At 41.3% G+C, this 24,931-nt stretch overlaps 4 protein-coding genes across 13 annotated transcripts in view; 3 read left to right on the forward strand and 1 right to left on the reverse strand.

Moving 5' to 3' along the window:
- The window catches only part of CCPG1 (cell cycle progression 1), a 30,154-nt gene extending 15,733 nt beyond the window's left edge, over window positions 1-14,421 (forward strand). For 4 of the 5 annotated variants that reach the window (XM_055808925.1, XM_013302450.3, XM_013302449.3 and 1 more), the window contains exons 7-9: window positions 3,319-3,440; window positions 4,524-5,920; window positions 7,862-10,824. In XM_055808925.1, the coding sequence (XP_055664900.1) occupies window positions 3,319-3,440; window positions 4,524-5,920; window positions 7,862-8,042 (1,700 nt within the window). In that variant the 3' untranslated portion in view covers window positions 8,043-10,824. Of the gene's footprint in view, window positions 1-3,318; window positions 3,441-4,523; window positions 5,921-7,861; window positions 10,825-14,239 lie in introns of those variants that run through there. The other variant, XM_055808957.1, reaches the window with a different exon arrangement.
- Window positions 8,596-18,254, reverse strand: PIGB (phosphatidylinositol glycan anchor biosynthesis class B). 2 transcript variants are annotated; one of them, XM_055808971.1, is made up of 12 exons: window positions 17,820-18,254; window positions 17,592-17,653; window positions 17,204-17,321; window positions 16,484-16,588; window positions 16,150-16,280; window positions 15,416-15,556; window positions 14,943-14,994; window positions 14,305-14,516; window positions 13,059-13,123; window positions 10,613-10,823; window positions 9,681-9,861; window positions 8,596-9,086 (listed from the first exon to the last, which is right to left on the reverse strand). In XM_055808971.1, the coding sequence occupies exons 1-12, from the start codon at window positions 18,252-18,254 to the stop codon at window positions 8,955-8,957; spliced, it is 1,845 nt and encodes a 614-aa protein (XP_055664946.1). In that variant the 3' UTR covers window positions 8,596-8,954. The 2 variants fall into 2 exon arrangements, with proteins under 2 accessions (XP_055664946.1, XP_055664953.1); XM_055808978.1 differs by having other exon boundaries at window positions 17,592-17,727; window positions 17,820-18,062.
- Window positions 18,253-18,799, forward strand: LOC129784798 (protein PIGBOS1-like). Its single transcript, XM_055808987.1, has one exon. It carries the CDS (start codon window positions 18,253-18,255, stop codon window positions 18,415-18,417), a length of 165 nt encoding a protein of 54 aa, XP_055664962.1. The 3' UTR covers window positions 18,418-18,799.
- A 2,521-nt stretch (window positions 18,800-21,320) lies between these two features.
- Window positions 21,321-24,931, forward strand: part of RAB27A (RAB27A, member RAS oncogene family) — a 33,630-nt gene continuing 30,019 nt past the window's right edge. For 2 of the 5 annotated variants that reach the window (XM_055809005.1, XM_055809011.1), the window contains exon 1: window positions 21,330-21,629. The gene's annotated coding sequence lies outside the window, so the exon portion shown is untranslated. Of the gene's footprint in view, window positions 21,630-24,931 lie in introns of all 5 variants that reach the window. The other 3 variants (XM_055809012.1, XM_055809015.1, XM_055808996.1) reach the window with 3 other exon arrangements.

Raw genomic sequence — 24,931 nt, forward strand, 5'->3', positions numbered from 1 at the left:
ACACTACTTTAATCTTAAAGTAAATAAAAAGAAATTAAATTTTGATTGTCCTTCCAGATAAAAATTTCTTGTTGTTCTCGTAATGCAGTGTGTACCCTTCGATTTTCCCATCTTTTTTTTTTTTTTTTTTAAAATACATTTGTGGTAGTGCTTACCATTCTCAACAGCATTCAGAGAGTTATTTCAGGTTTTTATCCCATATGTGCTTATTTGGTAAATAGAAAAGCAAGGCACACTTTTTACAGGAGTTCATAGTATCAATATTTTCCTCTTTCTGGTGGAGAAAAATACACTGTAGTTGTCCTTGCAGTTCCAGAGTGGCTTAAGAAATCAAGGACAGCAGCAATTTTTCTGTGTTAATGCGTTGCCTAAAGTTAAGCATTACACAGATTGTTACTACATTTAACAGCAGAACTCACTGCAGATCAAAATCTACTTAGTGCAGTCCTGATCTTCTAAGATACATGTATTATGATGAAAATGATAGAGGGCATTTATTTTTAGTAGCAACTTTTCCTGAGTAATTTTATTTTTATATGAAAATGTGCTTTCATAAGAAGACTTGGCGATTGAGTTTGAGACTAGGAATATGATTCTAATTGGATTTGATTTTCATCTGATTGTTAGAGGTCTAAATTTTGACATATATTTTGAGATTTATACTAATTTTCATTTGACCCTAGTATTTTTTTTTGTTCTTAGGTAAACCTGAAGGTAAGAGTTATGAGTGGTGTATTCTGGATGCTGTGCTTGCATTCATATTTACTTCTGAAATTGTGCTATCACACATCCATATATGTATGCATACTTAAATTTCAAAAAATAAATAAATTGGGTCTTAAGAATTACTAGTGTATGTGGGATTATAGGAATGACTAATCTAGTAGTTTTAAAATTTAACAGTTGCTAGCTGGTGTAAAAACTAACTGGTGTGTATTGGCGTGCAAGCAGCAGAGAGCAGCGCGGTGACTAGACCAGTCTTTGGTAGTGCTTTGGGGTGTTAACTTGAGGTTTCAGTTCTGTCAATCATTTTACTGTGTTTAAATTGAGGTTAGTGGTAAATACTGTCCTTTTAAAGAACTTTGAGATCTATGGATGAGAACTACCTTTTGGAAATATACTCAAGAGCCATATCTATATTAAGGGATTCACTCTGACTTGTTCATTCATTGAGGTACTTCTAAACAGGAATTGTCATCGCTGGTGACAGTGATGACAACATTCCCAGCAGAAAGAAGGCAGCTCTGTGTGGCTTTGGGTTTTGCTTCTTCAAGTGAAAGTTCTTTGTGGTTATGTGATAACTAATGTTTCTACCACTAGAAAGGAAATCAAACCCTGCTTTCCATCTTCCTGTTTTCTGTTTGGTTTTTTTAAACATGAACTTCAAAAGAGAAAAGTCCTTCTCCCTGGAGGACTACTTTGTGGTTTTGTGCTTCAGGTTGGAATCAATGTATTCCACAGCATTTTTTTTAATGCTAGGCTAATTGTCATGTAAGAGGATTGGAAGGGGTTACTTTTTATGAAATTATGTGGGGGGGGCGTGCAGTTTTTTGTTATCATATGTGTCAGTATCACAATAGTGTTTTCCCTTTAGGTAGAGCTCCAGGACTCCTTTAAGACTTCTAAAGATGTAGAAAGCAACTAGGATTAGGTTTTAATCAATTACTGTTTCCTAATCAGTATTAAACAGAGTTAGCTGGCTTTATGATAGTCTAGGGAGGAGATGTGAAAGAGGAGAAGCTTTCCAGGAAATAGGTAACTGGACAAGCTAAAGTCAGTAAGCCCTTGTCAGAAGAATGCTTCTTATGGACATTTTAGGTATTTAATTTTTTTCTTCAACCAGAACCTGCAAAAGTGAATATTGCTGTAGTGCTAGGGGTTTAGATGGATTCATAAAGAATCTGAAGGATACTGTGAGTTAAGAGTACCAGCTGGAAATACAAACCAATTACTGAGGAATAGTACCTCATTACATACATTTTCAGGGTCTTTGCTACCTTTTCTGTGTTGTTAAATGTCATTATAGCTTACTGTATCTAAATTAGGATTCTTGATAAGGACAGAAACAGAGTTTTAAGTGTTTTTCTGTAATTCATGTTCCTCTTAACGTGAACCCTTTACACTAAATGATTTTTCAGATACAGTCTTCAGGTTCCTAGGATCAGTGGACTTCTTCAAGTGTATCTGTAAAGCATAAATATGAAAACCAAATTTACTGTCAGTATACACAAATTCACTTACGCAAGGATCTATGCTTCCAGTGAGTGCTGAACAACTATTGAGGTTCAGCATGGTTTAGTAGAGCACTGTTTTTAAGTTCATACTTGGCAATAAATTAAATAGAAATTAAGAGAGCACAAAAAAATCCTCAGTTGTAATAGTATATATAGAATTTCTTCTCTCCTCTTTAATAATAAGCGCCCCCTGCCCCCCCCGCAGCCTTTAATACAGTTTAAATACAGAAATAGAACTTTGCATATGCTGCATTGGTTTGGAAGCAGATACCTAAAAGTTGCTGTTGCCATCTACTGTAGAATCAAGTCAAGAGAATCTTAAAAGTGAAGAAATAAAAACTACATCAGTGTTTGGATTTAGAGAATGTGTATAGGTAGGGAAGTACCAGTAAAGAAGTTTTACTTGACTGAAGAAATTGGTGGATGGTACAACGAAAATACTCCTTTCAGAAAAATAGTATGTCTCAGCCTTTGCCTGATAATTGGAAGATAGGATATTTGCTTACTCTTCAGCCTTCACTCATGAGTAAGAATGATGAGATAGGGTCTGCAAGTAGTTGCTGCCTTGTGAGCAGTGTGTAATAATCGTGTTTCTGCATGAAAGCTTAAATACTGTGCTAGTACCCTCTTATTCATGTAACTTAACAGTAGAAGTTGTAGTTCTGAAATGGATAATGCATGGACTAATGGTCTCCCTGTGATACTGGTTGGCTTGCATGTTACTGAAAATATGACAGTCACACACACCCTTTCCTGTGTAACTTCTGTTGGTTTTTATCTAACTTATCTCTACGTAGTGTTCCAAAATCCTTTCATTTGTTATCATCAAATAAAAGACAATGTAATAAGAGAATTTTTGGGTCTGAGAAATTGTTTATTGTTGGAAGAAACAGAATTCGTATGTAACAATCTGGTTTTAAAATCTTTAAGCTAAACAGTTACTAATAAGCTCGGGGCAAAAATTGCAAGGTAAGAATGCTTTTGAATTTGCAGAGAAAATGAAGGTGATGTTTAGGTACGTCTGTTCCTCTAACTACTTCGTGTAAGTCAAGACTATCAAAAGAAAGGTTTTTTATCTTTGTAGGTACAATACAGATCCAGAAACGTCAGCAGCTGGTGACAAAGACACGTGAATTAAAAGATCTGAAAGATGACCTTTACCAGTGCCAACAAGAGCAAGGGGATAAAGTGCATCCTAAGGCGGGGGTAGGTGTGAGTTGAGATGGAACCATTGGGTTGTTCTGTCATTACATGTGTAACTTACACAAAGTGAAATTAATTTATCACACAAATCCATTACACTTTTTTTTCCTTAGTAAGTTCTTTCTGAGAATGTCAAGAATTCAGGAGAAAGGAAAATGACAAAAAAATTGTATTTTGATCAAATTTGCTGTTGGAATGTGTTTGGAATGTGTTTAAACATACTGGTTTTCACATGTGTAGTCTAGGAGTTACCTGGACACAGAGACTGTCTCTTTCCCTGTGACATAATGCCAGGTTGTCATTTATGGAGGCAACTGAAGCAGAACATGCTGGTTAAAACCTATTACAGGCTGGAGCTACGGGTTTTGTGAATTTGTGTTCTAAACTGTCGACATTTATTAATTTTTAAAATACTTTTAGTTTTTTACTGTTAGATCCTTCAGAGAGAAGGTTAGGGAGTGCTTTGTGTGTGTCTTTTGTTTTTGTTTTTTGGGTTTTTTTTTTTTAGTTTTATGTTGCTGGTAGCAGCATTTATACATAACTTAATATGTTTAGTTCTAGAGTTTGCCAAGAATGCCAAGATACTGGGGAGATCCTTTTGTGTCTGGATGTAGTTACATGAACACGTATTTTCAGCAACAAGTTTAGTTCAAAATCAGTTCCTGAATTTCTGCCCCAACTGTTGAATGCCCTTGCTTCTGCTACCGTACTTGGTTTTGTAATCCATAAACCCAGTTTGCTGAACATAAATCAACAGCAAACATGCAGATTTTCATTTCCTTTTAAGATGTTACAATCCATGTACCCAATTTGCAGTCCTTCAGTTAGTTAACAAATAGAAGGGAGGGGTGATGACCCCTGGTTGGAAGGGGGAGCCTCTCACATGATCATTGTTGCCACGATAGTGTTTGTGTGTGTATCTGAGATAAACAAAGTAGCTCTATTTTTGCATCTTGCTGCAACATGTGTCACTGCATCCAAAATGACAAGCAGAGGTAGCCAAGAGTTTACTTGCCATCTTTCTAGCTGAAATTGTAACAATTCTAATGGTAGTATTTTTCCTCATTTTCTTTTTGTTTGTGTTAGTCGCTCAAGGGGGATCTTGCCATGTGTTTGACTTCCGAGGTCGAGAAGAAATCCTTTGAATCTCAAAAAAAAAGTCTTGCGGCAGAAAATCAGCACTTAAGAGAATCTCTAGAGAAGGAAGAAAAAGCTTTAGCCTCACTCCAGGAAGAATTAAGGAAGCTAAGACAACAAATTAGAAACTTGGAAGATAAAGGTACTAGCACTGATTCTATTGTAATGGAAAATCAGAAACTAAGGGAACATTTGGAAGAGGAAAAGCAAAGAAACCACAACTTTCTTCGGCAAAAGGAAACGCTCTTTGCAGAGGCACAGATGTTAAGGAGAGAACTGGACAAAGAACGTCATATTACAGAAGCTCTGAAAAAAGAACTGGAACAGTTAAGTTCGCATCAAGTACCTGACAATGATGATGATACATTAAGAGAAAATCAAGAAATAGAAACTCTGCGAGGAAGGCTAGTAGAACTTGAAAAAAAGCTAAACTTTGAGCAGCAACGCTCTGACTTATGGGAGAAGCTGTATGTTGAAGCGAAAGACCAAACTGAAAAACAAGAACTGAATGAAAAAGGACAAAAGAAAGGTGCTAAAGGGCAAAGTAAAACTAAAAAGAAATCAAAGGAATCATTTTTTGGTTCAGTTAAGGAAACTTTTGATGCTATGAAAAATTCCACTAAAGAGTTTGTAAGACACCATAAAGAAAAGATTAAGCAGGCTAAAGAAGCAGTGAAAGAAAACCTGAAAAAATTCTCTGATTCTGTAAAGTCTACATTCAGACACTTCAAAGATACCACAAAAAACATCTTTGATGAAAAAGAGAGGAAGTCGAATGATAAAAGACAAGAGGCAAACAAGAAAGCTCGGACTTTTTACCGAGAACATAACGCTTATGAGAATCTGAAGCACATGCATTACAGGGGACCTCACATGCCAAAAGAATTCAAAGATGGAAGAAAACATCAGTTCACAACATTTGAAAAAGATACAGATTCACAGAAGTGTCTCAACAACCCTTTGTGTAATAGAAAACATCAGTTTGTCCTAAAGGGCTGCTCTGGTATTTTTGAATGTGCTCATCAAGAGTTCGTTAGTCTCTTTAATAGGGTATCAGATCCTATCAGGGTGGATGAATTTAATCGGCTAATGAAAACGTATTTGCAACAAGTTGTACATAACTTTCATCACTGGAGAGAACTAGAAAATTTCATCAATAAGTTTTTTCATAACGGGCTATTTATACATGACCAGATGCTGTTCACTGATTTTGTTAACGATGTCAAGGATTACCTGGAAGATATGAAGGAATACCAAAATAATAATGAAAAGGTTTTTGAAGATTTGGACAAATACGTCTATAGATACTACTTTCATTATGATAATTCACCCCAGTATGGACCCAGGTTTGTTTTCATGTTTCCTGAACTTGTTAACACAATGTAGTAGTCTTTGTGAAGTCACCTAGTGTCCTTGTTCCAGTAGGTGGTCCTCTAGTGTGTGTCTCTTAATGTATATAGAATTACATATATGCTAGAAGGCTTTTGAAGGACTCAATGGAAATACTAGATTGCGTTGCATGCAGTGGTTCTGTAGTACCTTATATATAAATTTTGTGTGTGTGATGTTAGTTTGGGAGGTACTACAGATCCACAGTACACAGCATGCCATTTCTACTGAGTTCTTTAGAAAATGGTGTAACTGCAAGCAGGTGTACTTTAGACTAAACAGCTATGATGGCCTATCTGATGGAATGAATAACTGTCTCAGAAGAAGCATTAACTAGGACTTCCTTGTCATCTCTCCCTGAATGAGGTGGGTTTGGGGTATATTTGAGCAGGCTCAAAGTCCTGTTCTGGCAGGTATATTCCCTGCTGGCTTTTCAGGAATTTCAGTGTTTTGTTGGAGTTTAGTAGAATACCAAGTGTCTGTGCCCAGAGCTGCTCAAATAGCAGGCTTGAGTTCACATCCTGAGCCTGACTAAATTTTCTTCAGACTTGTTTGCAAAGGTCCTTGGCATGAGTTGTTCCCCATGTTCTTTTCCTGTATCCGATGGTATTCCCAGGGCAGAGCGGCTGTGGTACGCTGCCTGGCTGGCTGTGCTATACGTGGTCGAGCTAGATATGGGCAACTGGTTCTGCTGCATAGACTCTGGTGAAAGAACATAAAGCAAGTGACTTTAATGTAGTGGTGGAGCTTGCTCTTTATGGAACACTTTTATGTATATATTTTATGTGGCTTTTAACATCATCACTATTACAAAATTTGCTGTACTAATGTTTATTCTGGCCAGGTAAGAAAAAATGTGGTATACAAACTAATCTATAATACACAAGAAGGTGTCCTTGTAGCCGTAGTAGAACTCTTCTCTGTGCTGGTACTCAGTGCAAAGCATATTCAGTATTTAGATCAAGTTCTTCTGTCAGGTTTCTCTTTTGGACTTGTAGTGTTTTATTATGTCATGCGTTTTATTGCAGCACTGAGCTACTTTGGGGTTATTATATATAATCTGAGGTCGTACTTTCTGTTATTAAGAGTTGAACCATGAGGGTGAATCTCCTTTTGCCAACTACCAAGTAGCCTTTTTAGCGTGCAGTTCTGGCAAACACATGACTCAAGTTTTACGGTTTGATTTACAGTCCAAGTACTACTTATTAATTTATTATTAAATTAACTTTAATTTGTAATTAAATACTTTATTTTTGAGTGCTTTAATTCAGTTTGCAGAAAAACAGAATCATAAAATTCATTTACTGATAATGCTGTGCAGAAATTTAGATGATGCTGAGGATGGAAATAGCCTTAATTTAGCAGGCTACAGACCCATGTCATAGAACAACACGTAGTATGAGGCTGTTTGCATCAAGAACTGCAACAATGAGTGAGAAATGGTGTTCAGTCAGTGCCCCCTCTTTCTGTATAAATGTACTTACTGTTCATAAAAACCTTTGAAGTGCCGATGTTTACACAAAGCGTGCTTTCCTAAGGGTCTGTAAAGTTTTCATTGTTTTTACAGAGCAGAATGTAGTAGAATAGCTGAAAAATAGATTGAGACCTCAGTCAAGAAGCACAGTAAGGATAATCAAATAGCTGTTTACCTGGCTTTAGTCTAAAGAGAACTGTGGGCAAGCAGCTGCAGAGCATTTTTATTTTTAGAAAGGATTTCTCTTAAATATACCATCTTATTGATGATTTAAACAAGTACGCCCCCCTCCCCCCATTTTGCTTACAAGAGAAAGGACTAATTAATAGTAATTTAGAAGCTGCTCTTGACAATGTAACTGTTTCAAAATGTTGTTAGAGATGCTTTCATAAGAGAGTAATAAGCTTTTGTTTGCTCCTTGCAGTCGACCTAAAAGGCCTTCTTTTACACAAACTGAAAATTCCAGACATGAAAAACAAGCTCAGAAGTACCACCACCGTAATAAAAGAGAAGGTAAATGGCATAAACATGGTCGCACTAATGGAAGACATATGGCAAATCTTGAAATAGAATTGGGGCAATTACCCTTTGATCCGAAATATTGAGTAATTTATGGTAAAAATAAGATTAGCATTCACATCCTCTCTGGAAACTAATTGTTTTTCAACAAAGCAGCAAGATGCAAGTTTTTTCTCTAAATAACTTGATTTTTACACATTTTTGTTAAAAGGCAGAAGTCAAGCTTTCTAATTTGCATATTCTGTACTGTTGCTTTAACTGTTCTTTGGAAGTGGTAGTTTGGGTGCCAGCAGTATTGTTGCAGAAACTCGGCATGCAATGACTTGTGTATGAAAAATATGCTTAATTGCATTCCATTAGTGTAGTTCAAGCTTGAGTCATGCATAATGTACCAATAATGAACTCCAATGTTTGATATACTAACTTCATCTCATCCTTCAAAAAATAGGTCTACATTATGGTAATGTATTTGTTAGTGTTTTGTAATCTTACACTTGCTTCTTGTCTTTGGGGGGGGCAGTGTTCAAGAGCCTGTTGAATTGTGAAGAATTTGCTGTGCTGCATTCTAATCAGCTTGCTGATTTAAACACTTGAAATGTCTTGCATATCTGCATATTGTAGAAGAAAAATAAAGAGACATTGTGGGTAAAAGTCTTTATTTATAAAACAAACCTAGCATAGCTGTACAGTTCTATAAAAACGGTCCAGTCTTGTCTGCTTTCTTACTTAAGTAGTCATATGGTAACTTTGGTCTTCCTGACGTTTCCTAGTGTTGTAAGGTAGGTCAGCAACCCCACCCTGCCATACTGCTACTCAGGTTGCTTCAGGAAGAGGTTTTACATGTTTCCAGACAACCTGGCTGCCTAATCAGACCTTCCCCACTTGACTTACCCAGTTTCAGACTCAATACTCTTCCCTTTCTGCAGTACAAGATCGTCTAAGCATAGTACTGCTGTGAAAAACGGATCTCATTAGGTGCTGAGTCTAGAAACTGATCTTCAGGTGTGATTCATTTCAGTTTTTTTCCTGTAGACGTAGATGTGGCTTCCAACTCGTCCTTGAGGTACATGAGTGTGAAAGACAGTGGCTGTTTTCTCATAGCCCCTTAAAACTAGAAATGATGATATTTCCTGCAAATGAACATACATTAATTTCCACAGTCAAAAAGTGCAGTTGGTAGCATCAAAACAGTGTCCCAAAGTCTTCTGAAAACCATCAAGTCAACTGTCCCCTGGAAGTTTTGTCTTTTATTTTAGGAAAGACTGCTAGAAAAAGAGGTACCTATCATGTTTGATCCTGTCTGGAGTGGACATTCACCAGACACTGTTGTTTTGAGTACATGGACTTTATAAAAGAATCGATGGGAAGAGGTACTCTGACTGCAGGCATTTTTGCTTGTCACTGTTGCTTACTTAAAAGTGTATATTTCTGGGAACAGATGGCACGTCTGTTTTAACACAGCTAGAGGGGAATTCCATAAAACATTATTTTATGGCCTGTAGAATTTGCACAAAGAGGGCATACATGAATGTTAAACATCTATCCCTGGAATGGTATCTATATTATGGACTAGAGGGTTCAATTTTAATTTGTGGTTTTAAAAGTTGTGGACAACGATTTTCAAAAAACTTGGAACTGTAACTCTCCCCCCCCCTTTTTTTTAACTTTGTTAATTTTGTAACTTTACTTCAAAACTAGTTTGTTGCATCTTGCAGTTACCATACCTGTTCTAGCACACTGAAGAAGATCAAGTGACTGGGTAATAATGTATCTTTGTAAAACTCCTTATTAAGCCAGCCAAGTGGATTAGAGTAAAATAAATCTGCTTCATCAATGTAACTCTCATTTCCAGTTAGGTCTGGGGGACACTGAAGGAATCTCATTTTTAGAGGACAGTGAACATGACTAGGAGAAAAACAAAACAAACACTTCAGGATAAACTGACCAATATCTAAGATTTGAAATGACTCATCACTTAAAGATACTTCAGTCAAACCCAAAAGTGAATAGTTGGGTACTTTTTCCCCCAGCACCATATTTTCTTCCCTCCTTCATATCAAAGGGAAAGTGTAATAAACGGATTCGGCTCCAAACTGCTGTGACTGTGTTGTTAGTAGTTCCCAGAAAGCAGAGTTATCTTAACAAAAATACCATCTGTGTAACATCAGTTTCTTCAAAAGGTGGTTTTCCATATTAGCTTCACTGTTTATATCTGCGTTAATGTTTTGTCTGCTTGCCAGGATTTATTGCAAACTCTTTGGAGTCCTGACTTCAGTCACTGTACCTTGGAATTAAATTTCTTTACTCTCTAGCAGCAGAAGTAAAGGTAGAATTAATGCAGTTTGACTGTACAATTAGCCTTTAGTTTTTCCACAAAAGTTACCGTAATGAAGCAGTATGACTTATTTTCAGAAGTCATAAGACTTACTGTATATCCTCATACAAAGCTATTTTATAAAAACTGAATAAAGTCAGACTTTTATTCTGTAGTATAAGCATTTGGCTTATTCCCCCTATTCATTCTGTATTAACTGCTTGAAAAATCAAAACTCCTCCTGTATACATTTGTCCATCTCAATGTATAAGCTTAGGAAAAAAGTAATTTCTGCTTAAGTGTATGGTTTTTAATATAGTACACTGTTAACTAATCTAATACCTGTAAAATGGAGTAGAGTGGCACGGCATCATGAAGAAGACAAAAGCTTGTGACTGATAAGAGTTATTACAGAGTTGCTGTACGTGACTCATAACATCAAGAGAGCCTCGCTGGTGAATCAAGCCTGTATACAGGGCTGGGAGTAAGTTTGATAAAAGCAGGAAACTTGCTGCAGATTTCTTCCATGATTTCAGATGTTTCAAAGAATATCCTATAGAAACATTTAAGTTTAAAGATAAACAAATACTAACAGTTCCACACAGTATTTTTGAAAGTACCACAGCTTACTGGAAAACCATTACTTGGTTGATAATAATACCTTACTTTGAGGCATTTTAAGACAGTGTTCTTTTGGTATTTACTCTTTAAATGGAAATTCAAAGGTTGACTTTGCCCTTATAAACTTCTTGGCTTTAACAGTGTAATTGTTAAGCCCATAGCTGTCTTTTGAAGTACAGAATTACAATTTCGAAGCCAGTGCTTTGTCTCTTTAGAGCTTAATTTTAATTTCTTGTGGGGAAAAATAGCCCATTCAGTAGTTTGGATGAATGATACGTGGCAACTTACTGTTGTGTTCAGATTCATGCATGTCCAAGTAGAGCCAGAATAAATGATAACTACATGTGCTCTGGTATGGTGGCTGTGGTATTCTTTTTCTCCAACATGCTGAAAGCTACAGCATTCTCTTACTTTTATTTTGGTTTTGAGCTACTATCCTTGGAAAAGCTTCCTCTTCCATCTTTTCCTATCCCTGCCCCTTCCCCCTGACTTTTCTTGAAGGAGCTCAGGATGAAGAGCCGTTCCTTCTGATGGGAGATAGCTGTATAAACCTGTTACCCACAGCCACAACTTAGACGAACCTGGCACAGACCGCTTCACGTTGTGACCAGCCATGAAACCCTTAGGTCATGTACTTGTCAGTAGTAGGAGATAAAATATTTTACGCAGCCTAGCTCTGTGAGCACCTTACTGAATCACAAGGAACAAGTTAGAGTAGGCCTGTTTCAGAAGGCAGTAACAAGTAAAATAAACTAGTCTTCAGCTGGTCTGTTCTGACAAATTGCAGATCTTTAACCTCAGATGAAAACAAAGTCCACTAATTAGCCTGTGGTTTACACGCTAGTAGAAACATTCTATTATAGGCATTTTTTTACTGCTTTTGTGAAATGCTCATAGCTTATCTTTAAGTGTGCTTGGAAATCACTTCGAACCCACATGCGGGGGGTTTTTTCTGCTTTTATTTTTAATCTTTTGAGCAATGTAAAGACCTCTCTGTAACCGCTGAATTATCAGAAATAATTTTTGTAATTTTTTTCTTTACTGAAGTATCCAAACAGATGATAAATTGCTCTTGATAAATTGCATAGATGACCTCATTCCCTTATAGACATGAAAGTTCAGAGGAAAATTAACAAAAAATAGTGGTCTGATTGGCATTTTCCTGCATGTGAGGTAGAACTGGTTCACCTTAAATCTGCTATTGAGCTAAGCCAGGATACAGTACATCCTGATCTCAGCAAAGCACAAAACCACTGAAATAAGATTTACCTTTGTTTAGATAGGAGAACAGGGTAAAGAAAATTATTTTCAATGATTCATGTGGTTTGCACTTGTATTTAAACTAAAGATGTACAGCTTCACCTTCCAGAAGTTTTAATCTTTCCTTCGTAACTTTGCAGCATACTAGACTTTACATCATGATTTTCCTTCTCCTATAGATACGCTACTGTAGTTAATACCTAGTTTTGTAAAATCTAAAATACTTAGGCTTTTTTCTGTGTTTAAAAGAAACACAAAACAAACTGGAAAAAAAATAAATGAATACTTTAAAAGTTTCTGCTAAAGCATTAGAAAAATCTTTATTGGCAAAAGCAATATGCTTTCCAGTTTGACAGATTCTCTTTAAATTTTAAGTTAACTACGTTAGTTTAGGGACCTTATTCCTGTTTTAACTGCTCTAAAACTGTGGAAAGTAGCCTCCAGCTGGTGGTTGGTCAAGACAGAAAACTAAGTCTACTAATATGCCTGAATCTAGACAAAGATAATTTTAGGTTTGTCAGTAATTTTTTTGTTGTTGTTGTTCCATACTTAAAGGCGTCTGTCAGGCATATTTGAAAGAACGAGGTGAAAGAAATACTACAAAAGGAGCCAAGGAGCAAAATTCACCGTCAGGGTGGCATTGCTATAAAGTTAGGAGTCACCGAGGCAACCTTTATACTATTTTGCAGAAAGGATTTTATCCATGCTCAGGATTCTCCATCTGTGCTTCGGTCACTTGCTGTTCCTCATCTCTTCTTCCCCTGCCCCACCCCCTCTTTTTTTCCCCCTACCTGGTTAGGCTGGTTCTAAGAATCCCTTGTCAAAATACCTATGTTGACCATTAGTCTCTCTTTAGGTAGTAATTACAATACAGGGAAGGCTGCAAGAATTTGAAACCAATGCTTACCACAAAAAACCATGCAAAATGGTAGTACTGGATAGATGAACCTGAATTCTTTATGGCTCAGCATGCTGTAATGAAACACATAATACTAGAGCAAGAAAGTTAAGTGCATCAGTTCTTTTGACAAAACGTGTTCTGCAGCATGGAGGACTGGAAGAAAAGCACTTGCATGTACTTTTGGCATTGAAGCAGTTTAGAGTAAAAATTGTCACTTGTTAAGAACATGAGCACGTTCAAATTAAGACTTTTTCGTAAGTTTAAACCAAGCACTAATAAAAGTACCTGCCTACTACTCTAGCAACTAAGTGGTCTATGACTACTAGATACAACTCAGCTAGTACATCACCAGTTTGCTTCCTGTAACAAAACACAATAAAAACTGTGGATGAGAAGCAAAGATTCAAGTTACACATTTGTATCTAACAAAGTAACATTCGCCTCTGCTAATGCAGCTTTACACAGTTTCCCATGCCAGCTTTTGGGGCTGTTTTGGGGATTACTGCAAGACTTGTGTCATGGGAACCAAGCAGGTTCCTACAAGAAGAAAGGCCTGAAACCAACAGAGCTACATCCAGTTTTGAGCTGGACTGTAGAAGGTGGCATTTGTGGCCTCACTGCTGTTTGTCTGTGTTCAGTTACTACTCTAGTCTAATACCGTTTCTTACTTAGTAGTTACTAATTTGCTGTTTCTTTTCTTGTGTGAAAGTGTGTCTTACTTAATCGACAGTTAATTCTCATGCTTTAGAAACAGTTTATTTTTTCTTCTACTTCTCAACTTAAAATGAGACGTACAGTCCTATGATAAATGTTGAACTGTGTGTAGACTTGTGAATGGAGTAAGTTTTGGCCTAAGAAGCTCTCATCTTACTGGGGATGTATTAAAAACCAAATGAAATGGTATTTTCAGTAAAAAGCATCTAGTAAACAGTTTTCCAGCTGGTTTTGTTGTTGCTTAAACACCTATTAGGTGATTGGTTTTTCATTTTCCATTGAATTTCATGCGAAATTATTTTATTCTTTAATAAGAGTCTCAGTTCTAAAAATACATGTTTGGTAACAATACAAGAAGTACTATTATACAAAATTCTAGAAACTCTTGTATAGTTAACTGCATTTCTTGGAGTGTCTGAATAGTTTAAAGTTTTCTATCACTTAAGCTGAATGCTATGCTTTTTTTGTTCTAGAGAGCACATAAGCTTTGAAAAGAACACAACTGGGAAAGACAGTAGTTACACTTAAGAGAAATTACCTGTATACCAGTACTGTCCAAATCACTGCCAGTAGAAAGATGCGGTACCTTTTTGGTGCAAGCACACAGCCGTGAATAAAGAAAGGCAGATGGGTACCCAAGATGACTGGGAGTCCCTGAGTGAAGTACCAGTGCCAAGGATGAGATCCATAAAATGTTCCCAAATTCTGCAGCACGTTGAATTTCACGAAGTTCAGCTGAACCAGTACCCACTGGGAGATTTAGGGGAGGTGGGGGGAGAAAGTTAAATATAAATCCAAAGTGAAAGCCAACAGCTAAACTCAATTACACAGTCAATGCTGGCCTTAAATGATACAGCGTTACTGGGTTTTTTTCTATTAAGACTTGTCACAGAATTCCTATATTTAGCAATTAAACACAGAACTGTTTAAGTTTTGGAGTTTGTTGATAATGATTTATTGACAGCTGAGCATACTCATTTTAAGTAACAGTTCATAATTTAAAATAACTTGAGAAGTAAATGTTCAAGGGTTTATGGCTTAGGATATATTGAGAGACCATAGGCCAGACACAGTCAAAGAAATAACAGAAATTAGAGAAGTCTGAAACTTCAGTGTTAACATCAGTGTTAAAATGCTAAACCCCAACCTTTTAAAGTCAAGTTTAGAACAACTTACCTTACCAAAAAACACACGGTCAATTATTAAAGAGGTTCCTACTGTGACCAATCTGCAAAAATGGAAAGTTGGTTGCACTGATACTGCCTGAATTGCTTTTGTATCAGATTCTACTCCTCGCCAAATAGCTGTCAAAACTCCCTGATTCGTGATCTTTTTTTGAGATTATCCATATTCATGGCCATTTTGCAGCGGCCAGTTGCCATTGCCCAGCAACGCTGGCATAATCCCAGATTAAACTGGAACACTGTTCAGGTCTCACCCTCGTGAAATCTCTCTTAGTACTTTTTTGCCGCATATACGTTACTTCAAAAGAAGCATGTCCCTTCTTTAAACTTTTGCAAAAGAATGCTGTTATTTTCCTTGGTTTTTACACTAAATCAGCTTTTTTGGGTTGTCTGCCTCTGCAGTGGTAAAATCAATTTTAGGATATGGCTGTGCACAGTCGTCCTTTAAATTCAGAAAGAACTTACCCAACTGGAATGCAGTTGTGTAGGATAAGGTCTGCCTTCCTCTGTTCTTGCATAAAATGGGTGAAGACCAGAGGTATCCATGGGATAACAGCAGTGGGACGAATAACAATTGCAAGTGCTACCAAAGCTAAATACTTGCAACTAGAATGAGGGAACACAAGAAAACCAGAAGTTTATCAAAAGGTTTGGTCCATTCTTTTGCAGACAGTGACATTTCAACAATTTAAATACTGTCATGTCTTTGACCAAAAGTTTTTTGTACTGCAGAAAACTTTCTCTCAGTGCAGATACTCTGTTTTGCTTGGAAGGCTGCCAACTATGTAGTTGCTTTATTAGCAATGGAGTTGCTAACTAGAAGCACATTCTTGCTTTAAAATAGATAGCTGGTAAAGAAAGTTGTGACCACACATTCACCTATGCCTGAACCCAGACAAGCTTTTATTAACTTTTCCCGAGTTACCGCAAATTCCAGTCCTTTCAAGTATAAATTGAAGTTTCCCTTAAAGTGATATTTTGCGTTAAGGGAACTGGAGAATAGTAATTTTACATACCAGCTGTATCATGGCTTAAAAAAAATTTTTAGAGGAAATACCACAATTACTGTTCCTTCCATGACCTAGAGCTCTTGCTACATGAATGAGGTGTGTTTGGTGTTAGCAGTATAAATGGTATCAGTAGACTGGTGTTATCCCAAGGCAAAAAATTATCAGTACTGTTAGTAGAAAGTTTCTCACCTGCTCCCCATCTTGGAACCCTTTATTGGATAGTAGGAAAGAGCAAACATGGTAAGAAGAGTTTCCATGGTGTTTGTTAGAGTTCTGGTACAGGAATACCATGTAAACCAGGAACACAGCTGGCAGAAGTACTGAAAATAATTATGAACAACAGGATGCAGAGGGAGAAATGTTAAAACAAATGCTGTAGTTTTAAAAGAAGGTGGTAATTCTTCAAGGTGTGACTTATAATTCAGCTGTTGTTTACTGCACAGTTTACACAGTTGTTTACTGAAAACTGCACAGTTTACACAGTGGTTATTAACATAAAATTTTTTTCAAGGCTGAGACTCACCACGCACTTTGCTGTTTCTGCATTTTCAAGGTGTCGCACTAATGAGTAAAGCTTCACATCAGCAAAAGCTGCCAGCACTGCCTGTGCAAGTCTAGGGACCCATATCTACGTAAGCAGATAGAAAATCTTACTTGCAATAAACCTGTCAAATTCCAAGTTTGAAGAGAGAACTACTGAATTGGTGAGTGACTGTTCAGACATGAAAATAGTCAATTAGTGAATATTCTCTAGAGCTTTTTATTTTTTTTTTTTTAATAGCAAAGTTCCTTGGTAAAACTAATATTTTTCCCAAAACAAAGTAAGTGTAAAGTTCAACTGAAAGTGTTCAGAAATTGAAGGTAGGATTCTTTGTCATTCATCTCCAACAGAAGTCAGAAGGGGCTGTTGTTAGTGATTTTAGTACAAATACGAAATACTTGGGAAAGCTGAACCACCGAGCAATTATCACGTAGTGGCAAACTATCGGTATGAAACTCAAGGGGGCTGATGGAGGCCAAGAAAAATCCTCTGCAGCCACAGGCATCAGTTGTGACTGGAGACCTACGAATGAGTTCTGCACCCAGGCAAAACACTTTGGTCAGGCCTCTGGGCTCATACATCTCTAATCGCCAGGTTCGACGCTTTGTATTTCACCTGGACGATGATAAAAATACAAGGAATTGAAATGCAATGCTTTCAAATTGGATTTTAGTAGCGGATGCGTTGTTTGATTATACTCACCAGCAACTGAACATCATCCTTGGCCAACAGCTGTAAGGTTTTGTAGATGCTTGCAAAGATCAGTGGATATGAATAGCCCCTTAGGCCGCTTGCCCACTCCCAGGTCAGGTAGCCATAATTGCCAATATTAAGGATAAATCGGGAACAACCGAAACAAGAAGTTTCATTTGAGCAGTGTCACCTTATGACTTGCCCGGATCAAGACACGGACAGTTGCAGGGGGTTTCTTACAGGTCAGGCTAAGCCTTGCTGCGGCCGTGACCCTGCAGTCGCGCAGGGGCGACGCAGCAGCTCGGGAAGCGGGGTGGCGCGTCGCGATAGGGAGGGGCCGTGTCGCGATAGCGAGGGCCCGCGAGGAGGGGCGGGAGGCTGGCACGGCGAAGGATATTTGAAGACCATGCGGTGCGCCACCTCCAGCGACTGCCAGTACTCGTCCGGGACGAAGCTGGTCTGGACGACTGCGCAGTTGAGCGCCCGCAGCGCCACCGCCAGGGTCAGCAGCGGCGCCGGGCGGCCGGCAGGGCCTGCGGGAGGGGGGAGGGAGGGCCCCGTCACCGGTCGCGCCGAGGGCGCCGCCCCCGCCCGCCCCCCCACCCGCCCCCCCCGTCCCGCTTACCGGCGCTTCGCTGCGCGGCGGCTCCGCTGTAGAGCACCGACCGCCGCTTACGGAGCCGCACCGCCTCCGGCCGCCGCGCCCGGGCCGGCGCCAGCAGCCCGCCCGCCGCCTCCATCCGCCGGGCCGGGCCGGGCCGGGCCGCGCCTCCGCCGGCGCATGCGCGACCCCCGCGGCACTTCCTTCCGGTCGCTCCAGCGAAGGGGAGGTGCCGCCGCTCGGTGCTGTCCCCGCGTCCTTCAGGTGAGGGGCGCCGGGCCCGCGGGGCGAAGCGCTGCTGGGGCGGGGGGAGCAGGGCCTGCTGCCTCCCCCTCTCCCGGCCCCCGCTCCCAGCTCCCCGCTCCCCGCCGGGGGGCGAAGGCGCCGCCGAGGGGCGCGGAGAGGCCCGGCCGCCTCACGCCGGTGCCTGCGGGCGCGGCGGCGCCCCCTGCCGGCCATGTTGGGGCGGCTGCCGCTGCCGCACCTGGCGCTGGCCGTGACGCTCGGCGTGGCCAGCGGGCTCTACATCTACCGGCCCGTCTTCCAGTCGCCCGGGCCGCCGCAGCCCCCCGAGGGCACGGCGGGGCCGCCGGCGGCCGCCGCACCGGAGAAGAGGCCTTGAAGGAGCCGTGCGAGCCGCGCCGCGGCACTGGCGCCGTCCCCAGGGGCCGCCTCGCAGCCCGGGCCTGCGCGTCTGCCCCGGGAGGACACAGCAGCCCGGCCCCTCGGGGACACGGAGCGTTCCTGCCGTCGCCTCCGGGGAAGCCCGCTCGCTGAAGATGTAACTGCAGACCCGTGTGTGTGCTACCAGCCTGTAGGGACGTGAATGTTGAAATATGTCTAAAATTCTGAATGTTTAAACATATGTCTTCACGTCTAAGTTGAAATAACCACCAGAGAACTGGAAAAAGAAAGTCGCTGTTGGACAGTCACGCTCTTTGTGGGATTTTTTGGATTGCCTCTGATCCTCCAAGTAATAAACACCATTTTTATCTGCTTGTCAAGCTCTCTGTTCTTAATGCTTCAGTTCTGTTGGGAATGTGGGTGTACGGAGGACTGAGAAGGGAGTGTTACCCAGCTTTGGTGTCCTTAGCCTATATTCATCCCTGTATATACAGACATACACACGCATACAGCACATGCATACGTACACCTGTTCCTGACAAAATGAGGCTGGAGTGGCTGTTCAGGAGACACGGTTGCCTGAAAGTGGGGTTGTACTTGGAGAAGCGCTTCAGTGTGTAGCTCAGTAGGACAGCACTCATCTTGCAATAGCTGTGGACCTGTCTGATAAAGGGAACAGTATCTGAGAGGAGTCTCAGGGAAACGAGATGAGTAGATCTTTCAAGACTAGTAATTCTAAAAAAACCACCTAAAACCTGCAGATCTTGGGAGAAATTTCTTTTGGTTTTAACACAAAATCTTGTTCAGGCAGCGTGAGGGAAAGAATCCTTTCCCTGGGTGCGTGCTATTTAAAGCCAGTGTCACGTGAAAAGGGGGGAGAGGGGGGAATCCTCTCAACGCCAGGTGTTTGATCTGTCTGTCAGCACACCAGAAAAGCCGAGACCCTTGTGCCCGACCAGTCTGTCAGTGTCACGTTACAGGGACCCTTCCCTGAACAGTCCCACTGCATCTAAGGGCAATTTGACTGCCTTGTTCAGAGAAACATGCCAACAGCATCCAGGGGACCCCTCGGCGGGTCTGCCCGCACCTGCTGCCGGCAACTGCTAGTGCCCACAAAGGACTCACACTAACAGTTACTGGAATAACACTCTTTATTATAAAGTTGTGACAAATTAAGATTCATGATTGCTGGTGATAGGGGCTGTCTGCAAAACCAAGCTTGAAATGATGCACAACTGAACTATACACAACCAAAACCTTAATTACTAATGACAGCTAGAATAAGTTATTTAGCATGCATAAGTCAATGGGGGAGAGGACAGGTTCAGCCAGTTGACTGATCCCAGAAGTTGAGATGGAATCTTCCCCTCACTTCTCCACTTTTTATACTTCACAGTATATTGCATATTCATTCAGCATACACAAGATTGGTTACAAGTTTCTCGCTTCTAATGCAAATTAGTACACATCCTCAGCACTGCTGAAGTTCTCTGCTGACTATGCATGCTCCTCAAGCGAGGGTTTGCCCTCTTTCAGGGGGGCTATTTGCGTCGGAGGTCATGATCTCCTACTACCACTATTATCTTTGTCCTAATTTCAACTCATTTTCTGTTGATGTCAGTGGATTGCAACACCTTAACATCCTGTTTCCTCTCATAAACAGAACTTTCCTCACTTGAAGGCTTCTTTCTGTGTAACTTAGATAAGGGTGTTCTTTTCACTATCTGTTCTGTGTTTCTCATGCTCCCCCAAGGCTGACTACCTTGATTAGAAGTCCCTTCATAACAACTTTAGAGTGAGTTAGATTGACCTAACTTTGTGAACACTGAATCAGAGTTGGGTAATCCAAGAGTTTAGACAATTCCCCCTGCCCTGGACTTATTTCAGTTCAGGACTGGTCCACTTCCGTCACATTTAGGTGTAGCTTGAGTGACTCTAGTCATAGATATTGTTGTTACTAACTGGTATCGTGTGCCCAGTGAGGTGTAGTAGTGCCGTGGAGGCAGGTAACTTTGAGATGGAGGTGTGCATTAGTATTACGATGAGATTATTTCATCTGAGGGAAGTCATTTCAGCAGAACAGTTGGCTCGGGCATGGACATCTCATGGATTCTTCATGTGACAGCTGGTACGCAGCTTGCCAGCTGTGTGGTGCCATTGAGTACCATTCCTGCAGGGAGCAGGCCAGTGCCTGGCCACAGGGTCTCCGCTCCATCCTCTGTCACTCCTGTCAGCATCTGCTGAGCTGGCGGGATGTGTTGTTTAGGGAACTGTGGTGATGGTAGATTCTGTGCATGCCAACCATCCTGAAGGCGATAGCTGTGTTTTACCCTAAGAAACTTTTTGTAATATGCTTCTATTAGGACCCAATTTTTCTCTAATTTCCCCCCTCAAGGTGATTTTCCCACAGCTGGGAACAGCATGACAGCTGGAGGAGGCACTGCGTGGACTTTGCAGAAAGGAGCCAAGGTGGGAGGACAGCAGCAGAAGTGGACTGGGAGGTGCAGTCGAGCACGTGATAAATCCAGTTTGGACCTGAGGGAATGCCACAAGTCTGTGGCGAGTGCAAACACAGAACTACTACTGCGGCTTCCTTTCTTTACAGGACCAGGACAGATTGATTAACCAGCTATTTTAACAAGGCGTGACGGCAGTCTGGTAGGCCCTTTCTTAGTAAGGATGAATTGCTGGAGGTTTGTCCATAAAGACGGCGGGTCCGAAGAAGAGGGGGTGTCCGGACTGCCGCAGGCAGGCAGGGGTGGTGGTGCGGCCGGCTGGCTCCCTGAGGCGCTGGGCGGCGGGGGCGCAGGGGCGGCCGCTCCCTCCTGAGGGACTGGAGCCAGCGGGCGGCGGGAAAACCCGCCACATCCACGGCGGGGCGTGTGTAACCCGGCACCACCTGCCGCAGCCTCCCTCGCCCCACTGGAACTGCGATTAAACTCCGAAGAGCGGGGAGGGTTACGGCTGGAGAGCCCGCCAGCCGGCTGAATTGAACCGGCCTCCTGGGTCTGAGCGGGGCGAGTGGCCGGGGGCAGCGCCTGGACCCGCGGGGCTGCGCCGTTCGCCAGCCCGCTCAGCCAGGCCGGGGGGCAGGGGCGGTGCTGCCCGCCCCCGCCTCGGGCCGTACGGGAAGTGATGCTGCCTTGACGGGAAGGGCAGGGCCGGAGGGACGCGGCCGCGGGAGCCCCGGTGACCGGGGGAGGCGAGCAGGTAGGCGGGTAGCGAGCCGGGCGGGGGGCTCTGGCCGCCATGTCGCCCTCCGAGGGGGGCGCTGCAGGGCGGGGGGCTCAGGGACACGGCTCCGCTGCAGGGGGAGTTAATGAATAGCGTCGGGACGCGTGGTTTGGGCTGCGAGTGGAATCACCGGTGGGAGGGTGACGCCTGTGCTCGCAGCGGGCGGGTGGCGCGGGGACCCCCCTCAGGGCGGCGCGGGGAGCGCGGCCGGGCCGCTCGGTACTGAGGGGGCTCAGCCCTGAGCTCCGGGGAGCTGCTGCGAGGCCGAGGCCGGTCGGCTGCTCTCCACACACCTGCACGGGTGCTTCCGCGGCCGCAAATAGTCCCTCTCAGGCCTTCCTTCGCGTGGAGCAGCCGAGCTTCCCGCAGCTCAAGGCGTGCGTTTCTTTTGTTCAAAAAGTGAAGTTTGTCGCATGTCTGATTAAAAAAAAAACCAACAAAAAACAGCCTTTAAAAATGGTAAATTGTTGAGGGAGCACTGTAAGGTGTGATTTACCTGTTTAGCCAGAATTTAGCCGTCTTGGCCTTGCTCGGGATAAGCTAACGCCTTGATGCCCTTGGATCTAAGGAAAGTTAAATCCATCAGAAAAACAGCTTGCTTTTTCTGGCTCTGTAAGTAACGAGGTTATATTCATATATATGGTGTTCTTTTACAGCGCTGGCAAAGTAAAAAGGACATGTCTAGAACTGTCAAAGACACGAAACTTTAGTTTTTAGCTCTCCTTAGAGATGCATCAGGTGTATTTTGAGCTTTCTGATCATGTGACTCCCCAAATGCTTTCCCTGATGGTTACTGCTCAGGAGTTTTTTTGTTAGGATAACACAGGCATGTTTGGAGTTAGCAGTTCTGCTAGGTGTTACTGGCAAGGTGATATTTCTCTATACTTATGGTTTTTATTGAAACTCTACAAAATGTTTATTGATTCCCATGACATAGAATGCATTAGTGGCACTGACCAGTTTCTAAAATCTGTTCTGCCTGCCTTTTCTTTGAAATCTATCATTACATAGACTTGCCTTCTAGCCCTTGTTTCTTTTCATAGACTTATACTACCTTTGTGACTGTTCCAAGTGTTTTCCAGACAAGGAAGAGCGTATACTACAATATGTGTTTCAAATGCTGAATTGTTAATTGTAGGAATAGTATTTGTGATGCTAAATGAATGTCTCAAAAGCACGGTTAAAAAGATGACAAAAAGAACTGCATGTTCCTGTGTTTCTAGTTCAGGGTTCTAATTTTACATCTACTTAATCTCTTGCACAAAGGATTTCTGGGTGGGGGGAATGTGCTACAATTTACGCTGGTTTACAGTTAAAACTTCTCATCTGTGACCAGATAGCTAAAACCAGACTGTAAGCTTGTTTTCATCACTATCATTAAACATGGGAGAACATCATTTTATCACTTGACTACATGTTTCCTTTTCTTTTGAAGAGAAGATTGGTGAGATAGAAGAATTTTTAAGTAGCTTTTGGTATTTACCGAAAAAAGTATTATCATCAGTAATCTTTGTATGTCATCTCTGGATTCTTGGTTGTTCTCTTACTGCCAGGTGTCTGCTCTGCTGGCATAATGACCATTGATTATGTCAGTTTTCAGCATAACCCTAGACTTGCAGATCAATGGCATTGCTAAGAGCAGTCTGTTGTAGTCAGCAGAGGGTTAGTAAGAATTTAGTTTAGAAACAGGCAAAATTGGCACTAGAGGTGGAATATAAGGAATTACAACTCTTTTTCCCCTGTTAATGCCTTAGCAAAGAATTGTAACAAGTTGCATTTAAAATCTATTGAACTTAGGATTTAAATAGTTAATCATCAAATACACTCTTCTGTATTAAAGCTGCATTATAGTACTTCACTGCACATGTGATCCGGTCCTGCAGATAGTTAAGTTTGTTCTTCAGTAATTTCACAGGGTTACTTATATATTTATAGCTAAGCATTTATTTACTTGGCTGGCCATGTTAAGTGTTCAAGGACTTGCTTTCACTCCTCTTGTCTTGCGGATACCATTCATGCTGGAGATACAGTTGTGTTTACAGAATGGACTTCAAACACGGCTGAAGAGTTTTTTAAATACAGCATGGTTTAAAAAATACTTATCTAAAAGCCAGCATTTTATATAGCTACACTTTTTTTTTTTTCCCCTATTTATACAAATATATTCCTAAGCAGTCTTCCTCTGGGAATAGCATCTGGTTATGAGATTTCTTTTCCTCATTTCTTTTTTTTGGTCTTTTTAGTCTGAAAGCTGCATCCCTGTCAGGACACAGGACAAACATGAATGACGTTCAATCAGTTGAAATCATACCCTTTTATCTCCAGTGGAGGTAAAACCACAGTGAATGAGAAGTCCTAACCCCTAATTTCTTTCCTGGAACATCCTTATGTTGTTTTCATACATAACACAACAGAATTTACTTTTGATTATTGTAATAAGTAGTCTCAATGTCTGTGATTTGTTTTCCAATATAGTGAGCTTTGAAGATTAAGTTATGGCATATAGGTCAAAATATGACACGTAACCAGAGTAACTTTTTCCTGTGATGTTACTGTGGTGTCAGGGGGTTGAAAATACTCGGATATATGTATGGCAGTTTTGCATAGTACCAGGCATTGGAATCCTTTTCATGTACTGGCCAGTGCTTTTGAGCTGACCTGACAAGTTCTTCAGTATTTTAAACTACCTCAGGGGGAAAAAAAAAAGCAAATGTCCTTGTTTTTATGGTTCTGAAGGTAGTATCAAAGTGTAAACCAATGCAGTGATATTCTCCTGAGTTTGCAAACCCATTTCCCAATAGCTGTTCCCTTTTTCTACGTCTGATACTTTTACAGATGAAAAATGGGTAAGACTAAACCATATTAGATAAAGGCACTTCTGGAAGACGATGGGAAGACTGATAGTAAGGTAGGAAAGGGGCAGGAGGCAGCAGCAAAGATACAAGCTTAGTAATTTTGTGCATGACTGAATGCCACCCAAAATACAAGCATCGGGTCAGATTCCAGCCGTGCTGGTATCATCCATTTGCAACAAGAGTGTTTCTTACCCAGCACTTTAAAAGATCTGGTGCCTGTAACAGCACATGCTCCGCTGACTTTCTCCTCTAACAATGATTCAACTTGACAGGCCTTTTGTGCTGAGGCACAAACTGTCTGGCTACACTTAATTTTTCCATACTCTTTCTTGCATTAGAATGGTGTCAGGATAGACATCTCTGTACAGAGATGGTGTCATCCAAGTTTGAAGACAGCGCTGTCTGAATTTGATTGTATTTTTT

Source organism: Falco peregrinus, chromosome 1 (assembly GCF_023634155.1).
Source record: "Falco peregrinus isolate bFalPer1 chromosome 1, bFalPer1.pri, whole genome shotgun sequence".
Classification (NCBI taxonomy): domain Eukaryota; kingdom Metazoa; phylum Chordata; class Aves; order Falconiformes; family Falconidae; genus Falco; species Falco peregrinus.

Coding starts and splice junctions, on each gene's coding strand:
- PIGB (XM_055808971.1), bottom strand. CDS start 18,254: ATGGCCGGCAGGGGGCGCCGCCGCGCCCGCAGGCACCGGCGTGAGGCG. Junction 14,517..14,942: donor ACCGTGTGTTTTTTGGTAAG/GTAAGTTGTTCT, acceptor TAAATCTCCCAG/TGGGTACTGGTTCAGCTGAA. Junction 9,087..9,680: donor TCTTCAGTGTGCTAGAACAG/GTATGGTAACTG, acceptor GTTCATTTGCAG/GAAATATCATCATTTCTAGT.
- LOC129784798 (XM_055808987.1), top strand. CDS start 18,253: ATGTTGGGGCGGCTGCCGCTGCCGCACCTGGCGCTGGCCGTGACGCTC.